The sequence below is a fragment of the Pogoniulus pusillus genome, chromosome 22 (genome assembly GCF_015220805.1).
Source record: "Pogoniulus pusillus isolate bPogPus1 chromosome 22, bPogPus1.pri, whole genome shotgun sequence".
NCBI lineage: Eukaryota > Metazoa > Chordata > Aves > Piciformes > Lybiidae > Pogoniulus > Pogoniulus pusillus.
Window position 1 is genome coordinate 22648153 of NC_087285.1, and position 14212 is coordinate 22662364.

General features: G+C 56.0%; 1 protein-coding gene across 1 annotated transcript in view; it reads right to left on the reverse strand.

The window, feature by feature from the left end:
• Nucleotides 1-14212, reverse strand: part of JADE2 (jade family PHD finger 2) — a 75787-nt gene that overhangs the window by 6270 nt on the left and 55305 nt on the right. The window contains 7 exon segments of the mRNA XM_064161341.1: nucleotides 278-341; nucleotides 343-378; nucleotides 380-408; nucleotides 4529-4646; nucleotides 12366-12619; nucleotides 12622-12696; nucleotides 12699-12844. Of these exon segments, the coding sequence (XP_064017411.1) occupies nucleotides 278-341; nucleotides 343-378; nucleotides 380-408; nucleotides 4529-4646; nucleotides 12366-12619; nucleotides 12622-12696; nucleotides 12699-12844 (722 nt within the window).

The window sequence follows — 14212 nt, forward strand, 5'->3', positions numbered from 1 at the left end:
GGTGCTTCAGCAGTGCACCATGGGCTGGTGATGGCCTTCTCCCAACCCCAGAGAGACCCTGGGGCTGGGGGTTACACCCCTGTCCTGCTGTGGACCATGTCCTCTCCCCTTGGGATCTCAGTAATCAGGATGAGATGGAAAAGGTTTCCATGGTCTTGTGTGTAACTCCACCCTGTACGTGCAGGAGGGGTCAGGGGCTGGGGCTCTTAACCCTGCTCCCCAAAACCGGGAACTGCAGGGGCATGGCTCAGCTCTGGGCCCGGCAAATCAGACTTACCCAGCTGTCCCAACACAGTTTCGTTGACTGATTTCCTTTTCTCTTTCTTCTCAGGACTACTTTTTTCTACCATCTCTTCCTTTCCTTCTTGGGTCACTTTTTCTTACCCTTTGTCTTCTTCCCAGTTTGCTCTGGCATTTTTTTAGAAAGAAAGGAAAACTCTATGTGAGACAGGCACCAGGGATGCTGCAGGGAGCTCATCCCCTGTGGTGGGGACCTGCAAGCAGCTACAAGCCAAAGGAAGACTGCAGCCACTTCTTAGCCAGTTGTAGCTTAGGGTCTCCACATATTAAGAAAACCTGAATCCTGCAAAGCATATAAAGAAGAGGTTTGGGCCTCGGACATGAACTTCATGTGCTCACAGGAGCATCCCACCGAGGAGCAGGGGCTCACCGAACACCCTACAGCCACCACTGTGCCCTCCCAGGCTCTTTGGTGAGGATGTGCAGGAGCAGCAGGAGGAACCCCTAACCCTGCTCAGACACCTTCCAGGAGACGCAAGGACCTCCAAAGCCAGTGGTGCATCACCCACCACCGACAACAACGTCTGCTGGAGAGCTTCAGCTGCAAAGCAGTCTGACAGCAATGGTAGCAGCAGTGCTTGAAAGCAGCCCTTAATCTGATGTGACCTTTTGCAGCAGTAGCTGCTCACACTCACGCTGGAACCCCCAGAGCTACAAAACTGAAGCAGTGCATTGAGCAGAAGTAAACGAGGGAGGAGAGCTGCCCAGCACTGCCTGTGGGTGCAGGGACAGAGCTCCTGGCTGTGCAGACACCCAGCCAAAAGCCAGCATTTCCTAAATGCCTCTAAACTGCTGCTGGATTGATTCCTCTTGAGTAAACAGGACAGACTAGAAAAGTACAACTGCTGTTGCCAAGCTGAACAGCACAACAGCTCTGATTCACTCCCCTGGGTCTGTCTCCCACAGAAGCCCATGCTGAAGCTTCCGTTGGTTTTCAGGAAGAAGGCTGATAGGAAGGGTAAGAAAGGCTGAGAGTTGGGTTTGGTCAGCCTGGAGAAGGCTTCTGCTGGCTTTTCAGTGCTTAAAGGAGTCAATAAGAAAGCTGGGGACAGACTTTTGAGCAGGGCTTGTTGTGACAGGTCAGGAGGTGATGGTTTAAATTAAGAGAGATTCAAACTGCAGAGAAGGAAGACATGTTTTCTGCTGAGGGTGGTGAGATTCTGCCCAGGTTGCCCAGAGAGGTGGTAGAAGCCCCATGCCTGGAACCCTTCCAGGTCAGGCTGTTTGTGGTTCTGAGGAGCCTGCTCTAGGTGAGGACGTCCCTGGTCACTGTGGGGAGGTCGGACTGGAAGAGCTTTAAAGGTCCCTTCCAAGCCGGACACATGTAGCGTCTGGCCCATAGCTGTGCAGCTCTTGGAACACAATTTTAAGAAGCAGCTCAGTTTGTTGTGCTGGCCAGCAGCAGAGCTGCAAACAGCCTCAGAGCTGGACAGGGCCCAGGGGAAGAAGCCCTGCTCCCCCCCTGCAGGGGCAGTGGAAATGTACTGGGCGAGCTGGGGCTGCAATCCACACTGTGTCCCCCTGAGCCTGGCATAACAGAGCATTTCCAGTCCTGGGGTGCCAGGCCAGGAGCTCCTCCTGAGCAAAAGCAAAGCAAAAGCAAAGCTGCTGTTTGCTAGGGCACTGCCAAACAAGCAGAGAGAGGCAGCCACGGTCCTGACCTCACTTACACAACAAAAACCCCACTCTGCTTGGACAGCAGGACAGGGCCAAAGAGAAATCTGAGCAGGGCCTCCTGAAGAGGAGCTTGGCAAAACAGTCCTCACCTTTCAAACCCACAGTGCTTACTCTCCACCCCAGGCAAGAGACACCCAGGGCAGGGGGTGGTGTTCATTTTACAGGGGCAGTTCTCACTGATCTCATTAAGCCTCTCCTGCTTCAGTGACTGTCAGCAGGAAACAGAAGCCCCCCCAGCTCTGAGCAACATGTGGGAGCCATTCCAAAACCACCTTTGTGCCAAACCCATCTTTGGAAGAACCTCAGATCTGGCTTGATGACTACTGTAACAGCAGCTGAAAACGAGCCTTGTCCAGGCAAAATACTGGAGCCCTCTTCCTTTCTCCAAGAGGCCTCAGGCACACAGGGCTGGGCAGAGGAATGCTACAGGAACCACTTCCCGCCTGTAAAACCAGTGAGCACTTCACAACCATGGGAGATGCAGCAATGAGCCAGACACAGATCTGCTCCCACAAGGTGCTCTGTGTATGGTCAGCTGGCATGGAGGTGGCTTAGGGAAGGTGTGTTGGGAGTGCTTGGTAGTGGGATCAGGGTGGGTCCTGCCCTGCACTGAGAGGAGGCACACAGCCCTTCCCCGCTCTTGCCTGCACAAGGACTGGCACACCTAGCCAGCCTGCCTCTTGCAGCTCATGGCTTGATGCCAGGTGCTGGCAAGAGAACCTCTCCCAAGCTCAGCAGAACTTACAGACCAATGTTGAAAGGCACTCAGGTCCCTCGTGTCCCTGTGGCATGGGAAGGACTCATGCTCAAACCACCTGGAAATCCCAGGACCAAATTCCTGTACTTGGACCCTTTTCCGAGCAGCATCAGCTCATGGGAGCCAGGTGCTGGAGCCAGCAGCCCCTGCTCGGGCTCAACCTAAATGCCCATCCCAGAAGAGATGAGCTCTAGCTCTCAGCTCAGTCACTTCAGAGGAGAAAATAAACAACCCAAGCACTTGCAGCAGGAGAGAAGCTCACACCAGAAGCATGAAGCTATCCCACAGCCTGACATGTGAGCAGGAAGGCTCAAACCCAGCCACCCCATTGCTGCACCACAGAGAGGGTTTGGCACACAAAGGGAGTTGGCCTCCCCAAGGCACTTTGGGGAATGCAGGTCCCCCGGGGCATTTCCAGCTGTTCAGCAACCCATGTGTGAGGTCAAAGAGCCCTCCTGGGGAAGGCCTCGGCCTGCCTTCTCCAGAGCACTGCAAGCTGAGCTCACCCAGCTGAACTGAAGAGCACCATGAGGTCAGTGCAGCCTCCCCGGCGCCTAGCAGCACAGCACATGGCATCTGCCTTCAGCAGATGAGTTTGTGGCTCTTGGCTTCTACCCACCTCTTCTTCCCAAGCTGGACCTCCTGCCTTGCTGTCCCAGTCAGCAGCACCACTCTGGGAGCACCATCTGGCACCAACTGGAATCCTGGCTGCCAGGGAATGCTCTTGGGATGTGCAGCCAGTAACACCACTGCTAGTTCAGCAAGGATGCCACCGATCTGTGCCACAGGGACTGGGCACAGGACACCCTGCAGCCCACCCTTGGGTCCTGGCTGCTCCTGTCCCAGACTGCTGCCTGGCTCTGGCCATCGACAAGTATGCACAGGCTGCAAGTCACAAGCATCTCACGCGCACATTGCTCAGCCTCCAAAGTTCAGTCAAAGGAAAGGTTTGCCAGCCAGGGAGAGCTCCCAGCACACAGCTCCTGAAGGCAGCCCAACCATGTGCTGGCTCCAGCGGCCACAGCCACCAGCACCTGCCAAGGCAGCTGTGCTGCTGCAGAAACTGCTGCGGCCACAGCTCTGCAGCCCTGCCACCGAGGCACAGGAGGCAGCAGCAGCTGTGGGCTCCAGCACTGCTTGTGCAAATGGAGAGAAAAACAGGCCAGAAGGAACCCAACTTTGTTTCTGCTCCCTAAAAAGCCCTGCTAGAGCTTCGCAGGCTGCAGCCTGATGTTCTCCACCAAGAGGTGTGTGGAGCAGAGGACTGCTGACCACCAGAGCTAAAGGCCTGGTCTGCAGGAGCAGCAGGCATCCCACCAGCAGCTTCACCTTCAGTTCTGGACAGAGCCAAAGGCATCTGCAATGAGTGAGGGCTTCTGGCCTGTGCCAGCAAGCCAGCTGCAGCAGATCAGCTCTGAGGTCAGCAGCCCCATGCCCAGGATTTGCCATCTTCTCTCAATCAGCTCCATCTCAATGCAAGTCACCCAAACACTGTCTTGGCACCATCACGTAAGAAGATTAGGTCCTTCTGACCATCTCTGAGGCAGAGGAAGATCAAGAGGGGTATGAACAAATATCAGCTCTGTGGCTATGGCCACCCTGCATATGGCTTCACTGTGTGCTTCTCAAGAGCAGAGCAGGGGGGCAAAGAGCCAGCAGCTGAGCTGTGCTTAGAGCACCACGGGCAGGGGGCAGCTCAGCTTTCATTGGGGTTGGGTGGCCGAGGTTTGGGCACAAGTCAGAGGACAGCAGGGACAGCATTGGTGAGAAGAGGCTCCGAGGTGCAGTACTGACCTGGGTAAAGATCTTTCTCAATCAGCTTCATCTGGAGCTGGAAGATCTGCTCCTGCAGCTTGCAGATGGTGTGCTTCATCTTCTCCCGCCTGGTCACCATGTAGCAGAGATTTCTGACCTACAGAGACACCAAAACAGGCTTAGGCTTAGGCAAGGTCAGCATGGGGCCCCTCAAGCTGGGTTGCTGCTTCTACTGTCCAGGGAAATCTCCAGTGCCTAGGACCTACGACTTGGTTGTCTTCACCTCACCATCATCCAAAACTCCTAACAGGAGTCTTAGCGTGGGCCAGGACCAGAGGTGAAGGATCCTGATGTAAATGGGTTAGTAAATATGGCAACAACCACACAGTGAGTGATCTAAAGCCTAAACATCCCAGCTGTGGCTCCAGCAGCCAGGACTGCATGGCTGGGCCAAGGAGGGCTGGTCAGCCTCTCCAGCATGTGCCCTGGGCACACAGAAGGCAACAGGCAGCATGGCACCTCTGGCTGCAGCTCTGCTGCCTGCCTCCAGCATGTCTCTCTTGTGGAACATGACAGAAGCATGGAGTGGGTTGGGTTGGAAGGAACCTTATAGATCATCCTGTCCCAATGCCCTGCCTTGGGCAGGGACACTTCCCACTAGATCAGGTCCCTCAGGGCCCCAGCCAAGCTGGCCTTGAACACTTCCAGGGAAGGGGCAAGTGGCAACAGACTAAGTCTCCTTGCAAAGCTCTGCTGATACCTGCCAATGTGCCTGGGGCACCCACCCCAAATCACAGTGGTCCCAAGGCCTCCCTGTGCTGGGGTCCATGTGGGATGCTCCACATAGGGCAGTCTGTATCCTGTCTTCTTCTGAGCATGAACAATCATCAAGTCCATCTTTAACCTCTCCCATCAAAGGCCTGAATGCTCATCAGGTTTTTCCTTTGCCACCAGAGCTCTCAAGGGCACAAATTCAGCCCAAGTAGCAGAAACAAAGGGACTTAATCCTGACTAACCTGCTCTGAGCAGTCAGAATTAGCTTCCAGGACCTGTTGCAGACAATGTTCAGCTCTGCTGCTGGCACACCTCAGCACATGGAGGGACCCAGACCCACAAAAAGGGATCAGAGCCAGCAGAAACAGGTGAAGTGTCCTGCGGCCCAACCCAGGCATGGGAACAAGGCACAAGGGCTGTTCCAGCACCCAGACCTAATGGAGATGTTCCTGTGTCTGCAGGGCTGGGGACACCTCAGCTGCTCACATTTCATAGGAGCACCATAATGCAGCTGTGCAGAGGTTCAGCAGACACAGAGCCTCGAGCACAGTGCTGAGCCCTGGGGCCAGCAGCTGCATCACACAGGTGTCCTGCTCACAACCCGACAAAGAAACCTTCACAAGCAGTGCCAGGCTCTGAGAGGTGCCTCTGTGCTGCTGGGCACTGCCAGATCTCACTCACGAACTGCTGCTTCTGCACAGGGAGGGAGTCTCCTCCTGCAGGGCAGGGCACAGCTGGGATGGAGCTGCAGGTAGGAGGTCACTGCAAGATCTGCTGCATGCTCTGCTGCTTGTCACAGCCTTACAAATCAGAGAGTCACGGAACGGGACGGGCTGGGAGGGACCTTCAAAGCTTACCCAGTCCAACCTCCCCACAGGCAGCAGGGCCAGCTGCAGCTAGAGCAGGTTGCTCAGAGCCCCAGACAGCCTGACCTGCAATGATGCCAGCTCATGCCTGGTTTAGCACCCCCCAGCACCCCGAGCACCTTCTCCACAGGGCAGCTCTTCATGCCCAGTCTGGACTGATACCAAGGGTTGCCCTGGCCCAGATGCAGGGCCTTGCACTTGGCCTCATGAGGTTCAAAGCTGCCTGGTGCTTAAAGTGCCAGGGACAGAGCATACCAAAAAAAACCTGCCAATACCCAGGTCGTGCTGGCCCAGGCCTGCAGCTGGTGCAGCCCCCTCCACCCCCCTCAAATCTGGCTCCTCTGTGCAGTTACCCACACTTGCTTCACATCCACATGCAAGTCACTGGTGCCTTTTGCCCCAGCTCAAGACATTTGTGAACCAAGTGGGAAGCCCTGAACACAAAAAACAATGCCCAGGACAGGAGCCCTCACATGAGCTGCTGCAGCCACAGCTCAACCCTGCTCCTCGCACACGGCTGCTGCTGAACACCCCAGATGCCAGGGCTTATGTGTGACACCTGCTGGCATCTGCCTCCTGAGCAGTGCCAGTGCCGTGCCTCCTGCCAGCCCCCATGCCAGGGCCGGCTGGAGAGCAGGGCTCTGTCACCATGGCTGCACAGGCAGCACTGCGAGGAGACAGAGGCTTGGCTGCCAAGCAGGAAGTGCTACTGGCAGCTAGCAGGCAGCTGACAGGCTTGACTCAGTCTCCTGAGGCTGGCACACAGCAAACTGCCTGCAGTCAGGTGTGGAGGAGAAGGCCTGAAGGGAGGCAAGGGTTAGGATGTGTGTGGGTATGTCTACACTCATGTGTCACCCTGGTGTCTCTGCTTCCTCCCCTCTCATCCACAGAGGATGGAGGGGGCATTGCTAGGCTTGGGGCATTGTCCCTGTGAGGGGGAGAGATTTTGTGCCTCCCACACTGACAAGCAGGACCTTATCTGTGCCTACTTTGGTTCCACAGGTTGTGAGGGCAGCAGGATGACCATGGCCATCCCCTGAAGGCATCAGCCTTATCTAAGAGCATTTGGAAGCACTCAGGAGGAAAAGCTGCTCCTTTTCCTGCTGAACCTCTTGCTGCAAACACAAAGCAGCAGCATCCTTTTTCTTCTGTTCTGGATCAAAGCAAACATCAAACTAAAATTTCTTTATGAGAGAAACAACTGCCTCTGGCAGCCTGCCCCTCGAAGGGCTTGGTGGGATCTCCTCTCTAGGATGTGATATTCCTGCAAGACAGCACTGCTTGGGCTCTGCTCGGCGCTGATGGCATTTACACACTGGCACAGCAAGCACCTCGCGGCGCTGCCTCCTCAAGCCAAGCTGAGATGCTGCTCTGAAGCCTGGCAACCAGAATTTTTCTTACAGCTCACTTAAACAAGCAGTCCTTGGAAAAAAAACCAACCACCACCAACAAACCAGCCAACAGCCCAAACCCGACCACTGAGCAGAGGGAGGGGATGCCCAGGTTTAATTTGCTGCTCGGTCAGGTGCAGAATCAGAGATGTTTAGGTTGGAAGCCAGCTGTTATCCCAGCACTGCCAGCTCACCACTAAGCCATGGCCCTCACACCACAGCTACAGGGCTTTCAGTCCCTCCAGGGATGGAGACTCCACCACTGGGCAGCCTGGCCCAGGCCTTGACAACCCTTCTGGAGAAGAACTGGAAGAAATTCTGTGAGGAATTGACAGAGGTTAAGAGATGGTGAAGGGAAATGCTATCACCCTGGCATCATCTGCCCTGCTGCTTCTGCCTGCCCAGCTCCCGGGTCCAGACCACATCTCTACAGCCATTTCTGCCACACAAACTGCTGAAAACACTGAGACAGCAGCGTGGTGCCCTGTGGTACCCTGTGGACACCTTCCAGGCTGCCCCTCTCCAACCCCTATTTGATGTGATGTCTTCCTATTTGCAAGTGAAATGGGGGGGCTGTGAGTGATGCTGGACAGACAGCTCAGCTGCCCGGGGTGTGCTGGCAGCAGCAGGATTTAAACCCCCAGCACCCATCTGAGCACTGGACTTTGATCTGCCCAGTGTTTATTGTTCCCCCTCCTTGAAAGCAGAGCAAACAAACAGCTCTGCCAGGGCCCAGTGCTGAAACCTGGCAGGGAGCTGCTAAGCAGAATTTGATGGGGAATTGCTCCATGATGTCTGGAGGCAACTCTGCAAACCAGGACTCTGGCAAAAGGTGTCCCTGTGACACAGAGACATCAAAGAGAAGCCCCTGAGCCAGGCAGCTCCTGGAGCAAAGGGCTGAGCCTGGCTCACTGCAGCTGGGAACAAGTGGAAACAAGGAGGGAGAGCAGCTCAGCTGAGGTTTGCAATACAGAGCAGCAGATGAGAGGGGAGAAGTGAAATGACCTTGTTGCCCCCGATCTGGTAGCTGCAAACTGTTGACTACAGCTTGATACTGGAGAAGCATCAACAGTGGCTCTAGCCCAGACCCAATGCAGAGCTGGAACCCTGATGCAGCAAGGCAGACTGGTAGAGCCATGACATTGATGCACACAGGGGGGAAGGCCAATAAGATCACTTTAAAAAGACCAAGAGCTCGAAATCCATTGCTTTGACACAGAAGGAGGCTCTCAGGCTTGAGACCTACATGGGGTAGTACAGTGAGGAACTAGCATGGGTTAGTCCAGAACTGAAACCTCACCTGGGCAGCAGCAGCCTACTCACCTGCAGAGTCCTTGGCCACATGGGTTAAATTACAGAACCACAGCAGTTTGGAGGGAGGGTTTGTCGTTCCTGTTTGCAGGAACATCAGCACCTCCACCTTCACCTCCCCAGGCAGCAGCATGTCCTGTGCAGCACCCTCTGCCCCCAGCTCAGCACATCCCCTCCCTCCAGGTCAAGCCATGCTGTTGCTCTGCTTTCCTCCTTCCTTGCCTGCTCCCAGCAACCTCGCAGCACTTCCATGGCTTCACACACCAGCTGGGTGGCCAGGAGGGGACCCACAAAGGGGATGTGGGCTCATCCCTCTGGCAGAAGCAGGAGAGGGGGGACCAGGCAGGCTCAGGTTTAAGAAGAAGATGAGAAGGAGCTTGGTCCCTAACATGCCAGGCTCAGCAACCCTGCCCTGCCTGTCCACTCCTGCTGTGCTGATATCCCACCCTCAGCAGGACACTACCACACTTGTCCCTTTCCTGGCCACTCTCTGCCATCTTATTCCAGGTGCTATGCTACTTCTCCTGGCCTTCTTCCCTTCACTTCTTCTTGCCTTCACCCCTCCTCCTCCTGCTCCTAACCTGCTCTGCCTAATCCCTGCTCCTGCCTGCTCCTTCCCTCCCTGCAGCCATCACACCCAAACCCTGCAGGCAGGCAGCAAGCACAGCCAGGGGAGCTTGGGCAGCACTCCCTGGCACTACAGCTCTATCAACCCTTCTGTCCTCCAAAAAGCTCCCTGGGGAGGTGGTTGTTCCCTCCCCTATACCAAGGATGCTCTGCACTATAGGAGCTCAGGCACCTGCATCCTCCAGGCTGCATCCTGCTCTGCATCCTGTAAAATCACAGAATCAAGCAGGGCTGGAAGAGAGCTCCAAGCTCAGCCAGTCCAACCTAGCACCCAGCCCTGGCCAATCAACCAGACCATGGGCACTAAGTGCCCCAGCCAGCTTTGCTTCAACACCTCCAGGCACAGCAACTCCATCACCTCCCTTGGCAGGCCCATTCCAATGCCAATCACTCTCTCTGCCAGCAACTTCCTCCTAACATCAGCCTAGACCTGCCCTGCACAACTTGAGGCTGTGTCCCCCTTGTTCTGTTGCTGCTTGCTGCGAGAAGAGACCAACCCCCCACTTGGCTACAGCCTCCCTGCAGGGAGTTGTAGAGAGCAATGAGGTCATCCCTGGGCCTCCACTTCTGCAGGCTGCACCCCCCCAGCTCCCTCAGCCTCTCCTCACAGGGCTGCCGCTCCAGGCCCCTCCCCAGCCTTGCTGCCCTTCTCTGGACACCTTCCAGCACCTCAACATCTCTCTTGAATTGAGTACCCCAGAACTGGACACAGCACTCAAGGTGTGGTCTGAGCAGCACTGAGCACAGGGGCAGAAGAACCTGCCTTGTCCTGCTGCCTGCACTGCTCCTGAGCCAGCCAGGATGCCATTGGCTCTGCTGCCCACCTGGGCACTGCTGCCTCAGCTTCAGCTCCTCTCTCCCAGCAGCCCCAGGGCCCTCTCTGCCTGGCTGCTCTCAGCCACTCTGGCCCCAGCCTGTAGTGCTACTTAGGGTTGTTGTGGCCAAAGTGCAGAACCCTGCACTTGGCCTTGTTCAGTCCCATCCCATTGGCCTCTGCCCCACCCATCCAGCCTGGCCAGGTCCCTCTGCAGGGCTCTCCTACCTTCCAGCAGCTCCACAGCTGCTCCTAGCTTGGTGCCATCTGCAAACTTACTGATGCTGGACTCGATCCCCTGGTCCAGATCATCAATAAAGATAATTGAACAGGACTGGGCCCAGCACTGACCCCTGGGGCACACCACTGGTGCCAGCTGCCAACTGCATGTGGCACCATTCACCACCCTCTCTGGGCTCTGCCATCCAGCCAGTTCTTGACCCAGCACAGAGTGACATCTGTCCAAGCCAGGAGCTGCCAGCTTGGCCAGGAGCTTGTTGTGGCAGACAGCGTCAAAGGCTTTGCTGAAGTCCAGGTAGACTCCATCCACATGTGCCCACTTCCACCAGGCAGGAACCTGATCATAAAAGGAGATCAGGTTGGTGAGACAGGACCTGCCCTTCCTAAACCCATGCTGGCTGGGCCTGATCCCTTGGCCATCCTGTAGGTGCTTTGTGATGGCACTCAAGATGACCTGTTCCATGCCCTTGCCTGGCACTGAGGTCAGGCTGACAGGGCTGTAGTTTCTGGCTCCTCCCTTTTGGCCCTTCTTGTGGATGGGAATCACATTGGCAGCTTCCAGTCTTCAGGAACCTCTGCAGTGAGCCAGGACTGCTGATAAATGATGGAGAGAGGCTTGGCCAGCTCAGCTGCCAGCTCTCTCAGCACCCTAGATGATCCCATCTGGTCCATGGACTTGTGAGGATCCAAGTATCTCAGCAGGTCCCTTACTTCTTCCTCATAGATTAGAGGGGGACTATACTGGTCCCTGACTCCATCTGCCACTTCAGGAGTCCAGCTGTCTGGAGACAACCTGTCCCACTACTGAAGATTGAGGCAAAGAAGGTGTTAAGCACCTCTGCCTTTTCCTCATCCTTTGTCACTACATTCCTCCTGCTGCCTCCTCCACCACGGCTCTGCCTCCAGCAGCAGCTCCCTGAGGAGCTGACCCCATTTTGGGCTGCAGGAGCGCCCCAGTCCTGTCTCTGATGTTTCATGAGGTAACTCACAAAGTGCTCCTGTGGCCTTGCTGCTGAAAGCACCCCAGGGGCAGCACAGGATTTGTCCTGTGTATTGAGACTACCAAGAACTCTGTGGAGCAGCAGTATCTGCCTCCAGCCCCGCTCCAGGCACCAGCCCTGCAGACACTGGCTCTCTTGGAGCCCCTGCTGAGTCCATCACTACCTTGCCCCATCAGGGTCAGTGCTTTGGCAGCAAGGACATGCTCAGCATGGTTCTGCTTCTGAATAATACTCCAGGTGTAGGGACACCATTGCCAGGGACACCAGACAGTGTCAAAGGGGGAACAGGGTGACAAGAGGAACTGCTACAGAGAGAGCAGCACAGGCTATGGAGACGTTTGAGGGGGCCTGGAGCACCTCTGTGCAGAGCAAAGGCTGAGAGCCCTGCGGCTGTGGAGCCCTGCAGAAGAGCAGCCCCAGAGAGGATCTGATCAGTGCTCAGCAAGAGCCAAAGGACCTGCGGGGTCAAGGGGATGGGGCCAGACTCTTGTCAGTGGTGCCCTAGGACAGGACAAGGGGACAATGGGCACAAACTGGAACGTAGGAGGTTCCATTTGAACAGGAGGAGAAACTTATTCGGTGTGAGGTGCTGGAGCCCTGGAGCAGGCTGTCCTAGAGGTTGTTGAAGTCTCCTCCTGTGGAGAGCTCCCAAACCACCCTGGCCATTGTGCTGCTGGGCAAGCTGCTGTGGGTGCCCTGCTTTAGCAGGGACTTGGATTGGATGATATCCAGAGGTCCCTTCCAACCCCTGTCACTCTATGACTAAGCAGGGCTCATACTATCTACAGAGCAGCAGCACACACCAAAGCAGCCCCTGATGGAGCACACCACTGAGGCTGAAGCTGTACTCACCCTCTCCAGGTCTTGCCTGAGGTGCATGAAGAGCTTCAAGCGTCGGTAGAGGACATCCTGTCTTGCTGGGCCAAGTTGTCCACTTCAATCTGTTTTTGGTGTCAGCAGTGGTTTGTTGGAATTTGCTTTCCTCTTCAGCTTCCAGTACTGGTAGACAAAATCCACTAAGGACTCACTCAAGTCAAGGTTCTCTGCCACCTCTGAGGGCTTCACAAGTTCATAGAAGTCCTCCTCCAGCTGCTGGAGCTTCTGCTCCGCAGTGTGACCTTCTCCAGGTCTAGCTGGGCTTGGTCAGGTTCTGTCCGTGCCTCCTCGGGCAGTTTGGTGGCACAGTGCTGTGCTCAAGGCAGAAGGACTTGAACTTGACCTCGTCATTGTCTGCTAGGATGGTTCGCATGTCCAGGTTGTGGTCGAAGGCGCAGGTGACGTGGAACGCGGTGACACAGGCGGGCATGGAGCACTGTGGGCAGAGCACAGGGCTTAGGGCACAACACGAGGGGACCACAAGTGCTTACCAAAACCAGCGACACCCAGCTGAGTGACAGCACCTCCCACGGAGCAACGGATGCTCCACTGCCTGTACTCCACCTGCGCTGCCCACGCCCTACACACCTATGGGCTGGGCAGCACAGAGCCAAGCAGCAGAAAACCCAGTGCTCAGCAGACAGCTCTGAGAGCCTTCCCACCGTCTGTCACAGGCTCTCATCTCCCACTTACCACAAACAGGGCTCCCAACAATAAACACCGACAAGCCACAGGGGCCAGAGGGATGCTCCCAGGCCGTCGGTGGATTCCCGGCTGCACCTGCCCACTGCCCAGCCCCTGCCAGCACTCCCCGAGCCACCACACCAGCCTTTGGGAGCACGCTGGGCACAGCCAGCTCTGGGAGCAAAGGTTGCAGCCCAAGGCAGGCCAGCAACTCCTGGAGCAGGAAGCTCTCCTCCTCTGGAAACTCCACAGCCACGAATCATCTCCACACAGGAAGGAAAGACAAAGGCAGCACAGCCTGTCCCAGAGCAACGCAGCAGAGCCAGTGCCACGGCCAGGCTGTTGCCAGGCTTCCAGCAGACAAACTCCTTAACAACTTCCCTAACTCACCTCAGCCTTCATCTGCTCTGGAACCCCAGAGGCAACAAATCTCCCCTGGGCACTGCAAGCCAGTGCTGTGCTCAGGTCCACATCGGCACCTTCTCCCCCTCTACTCATTTAACTGAGTTTTAATGGCTCAGTGTGAGGTAAGCAACCAGCCCATCCCAGCTGCTCATGACCAGTTCAACCACAGTCAGCAGGCACCATTGCTCAGTGCTTATGGAAGAACTGTTCCTGAGGTGGAGATGCAGTTGTGGCCTAAGGGCCAGAGCCCATGATACTTCCTGGCTGTTGGTGACAAAACACTTGGATGCTGCAGGGTTTTACCTGCAGGGTTTTACTGGGCTTTGTGGCCCTTCAGTACCCAACACCATAAATATCCTGGTGGCAGATGAGGAGCAGAAGTTGTGTGGCTTTTTATGCTCATCCCATCAGCCCTGCCACCCTGCTCAGTCACCCAGTGTGACTTCTGACACTGCTGATGCTGATGGACATTCCTCCTTGACCTTCTTGCACCTGCTGGAGGATTCAGAAAGGAAGAGACTCTTGTGGCTGCCAGGCCAAGAACAGCTGAGGGCCAGTGGTGTCCAAGTCCTCCACTCCAGGGCTCTCCAGAACCAGTAGGAAGAACTGGATGCAGCCCTGCCTTGGCCAAGGCCCTGGACTGTACCAGAACAGCTCTGTGCAGGGATGTTGTCTCAACTCCTGCAGGCATCAAATGCAGACAAATGATGGACTCCAGCCCTTGCTCACCCTGC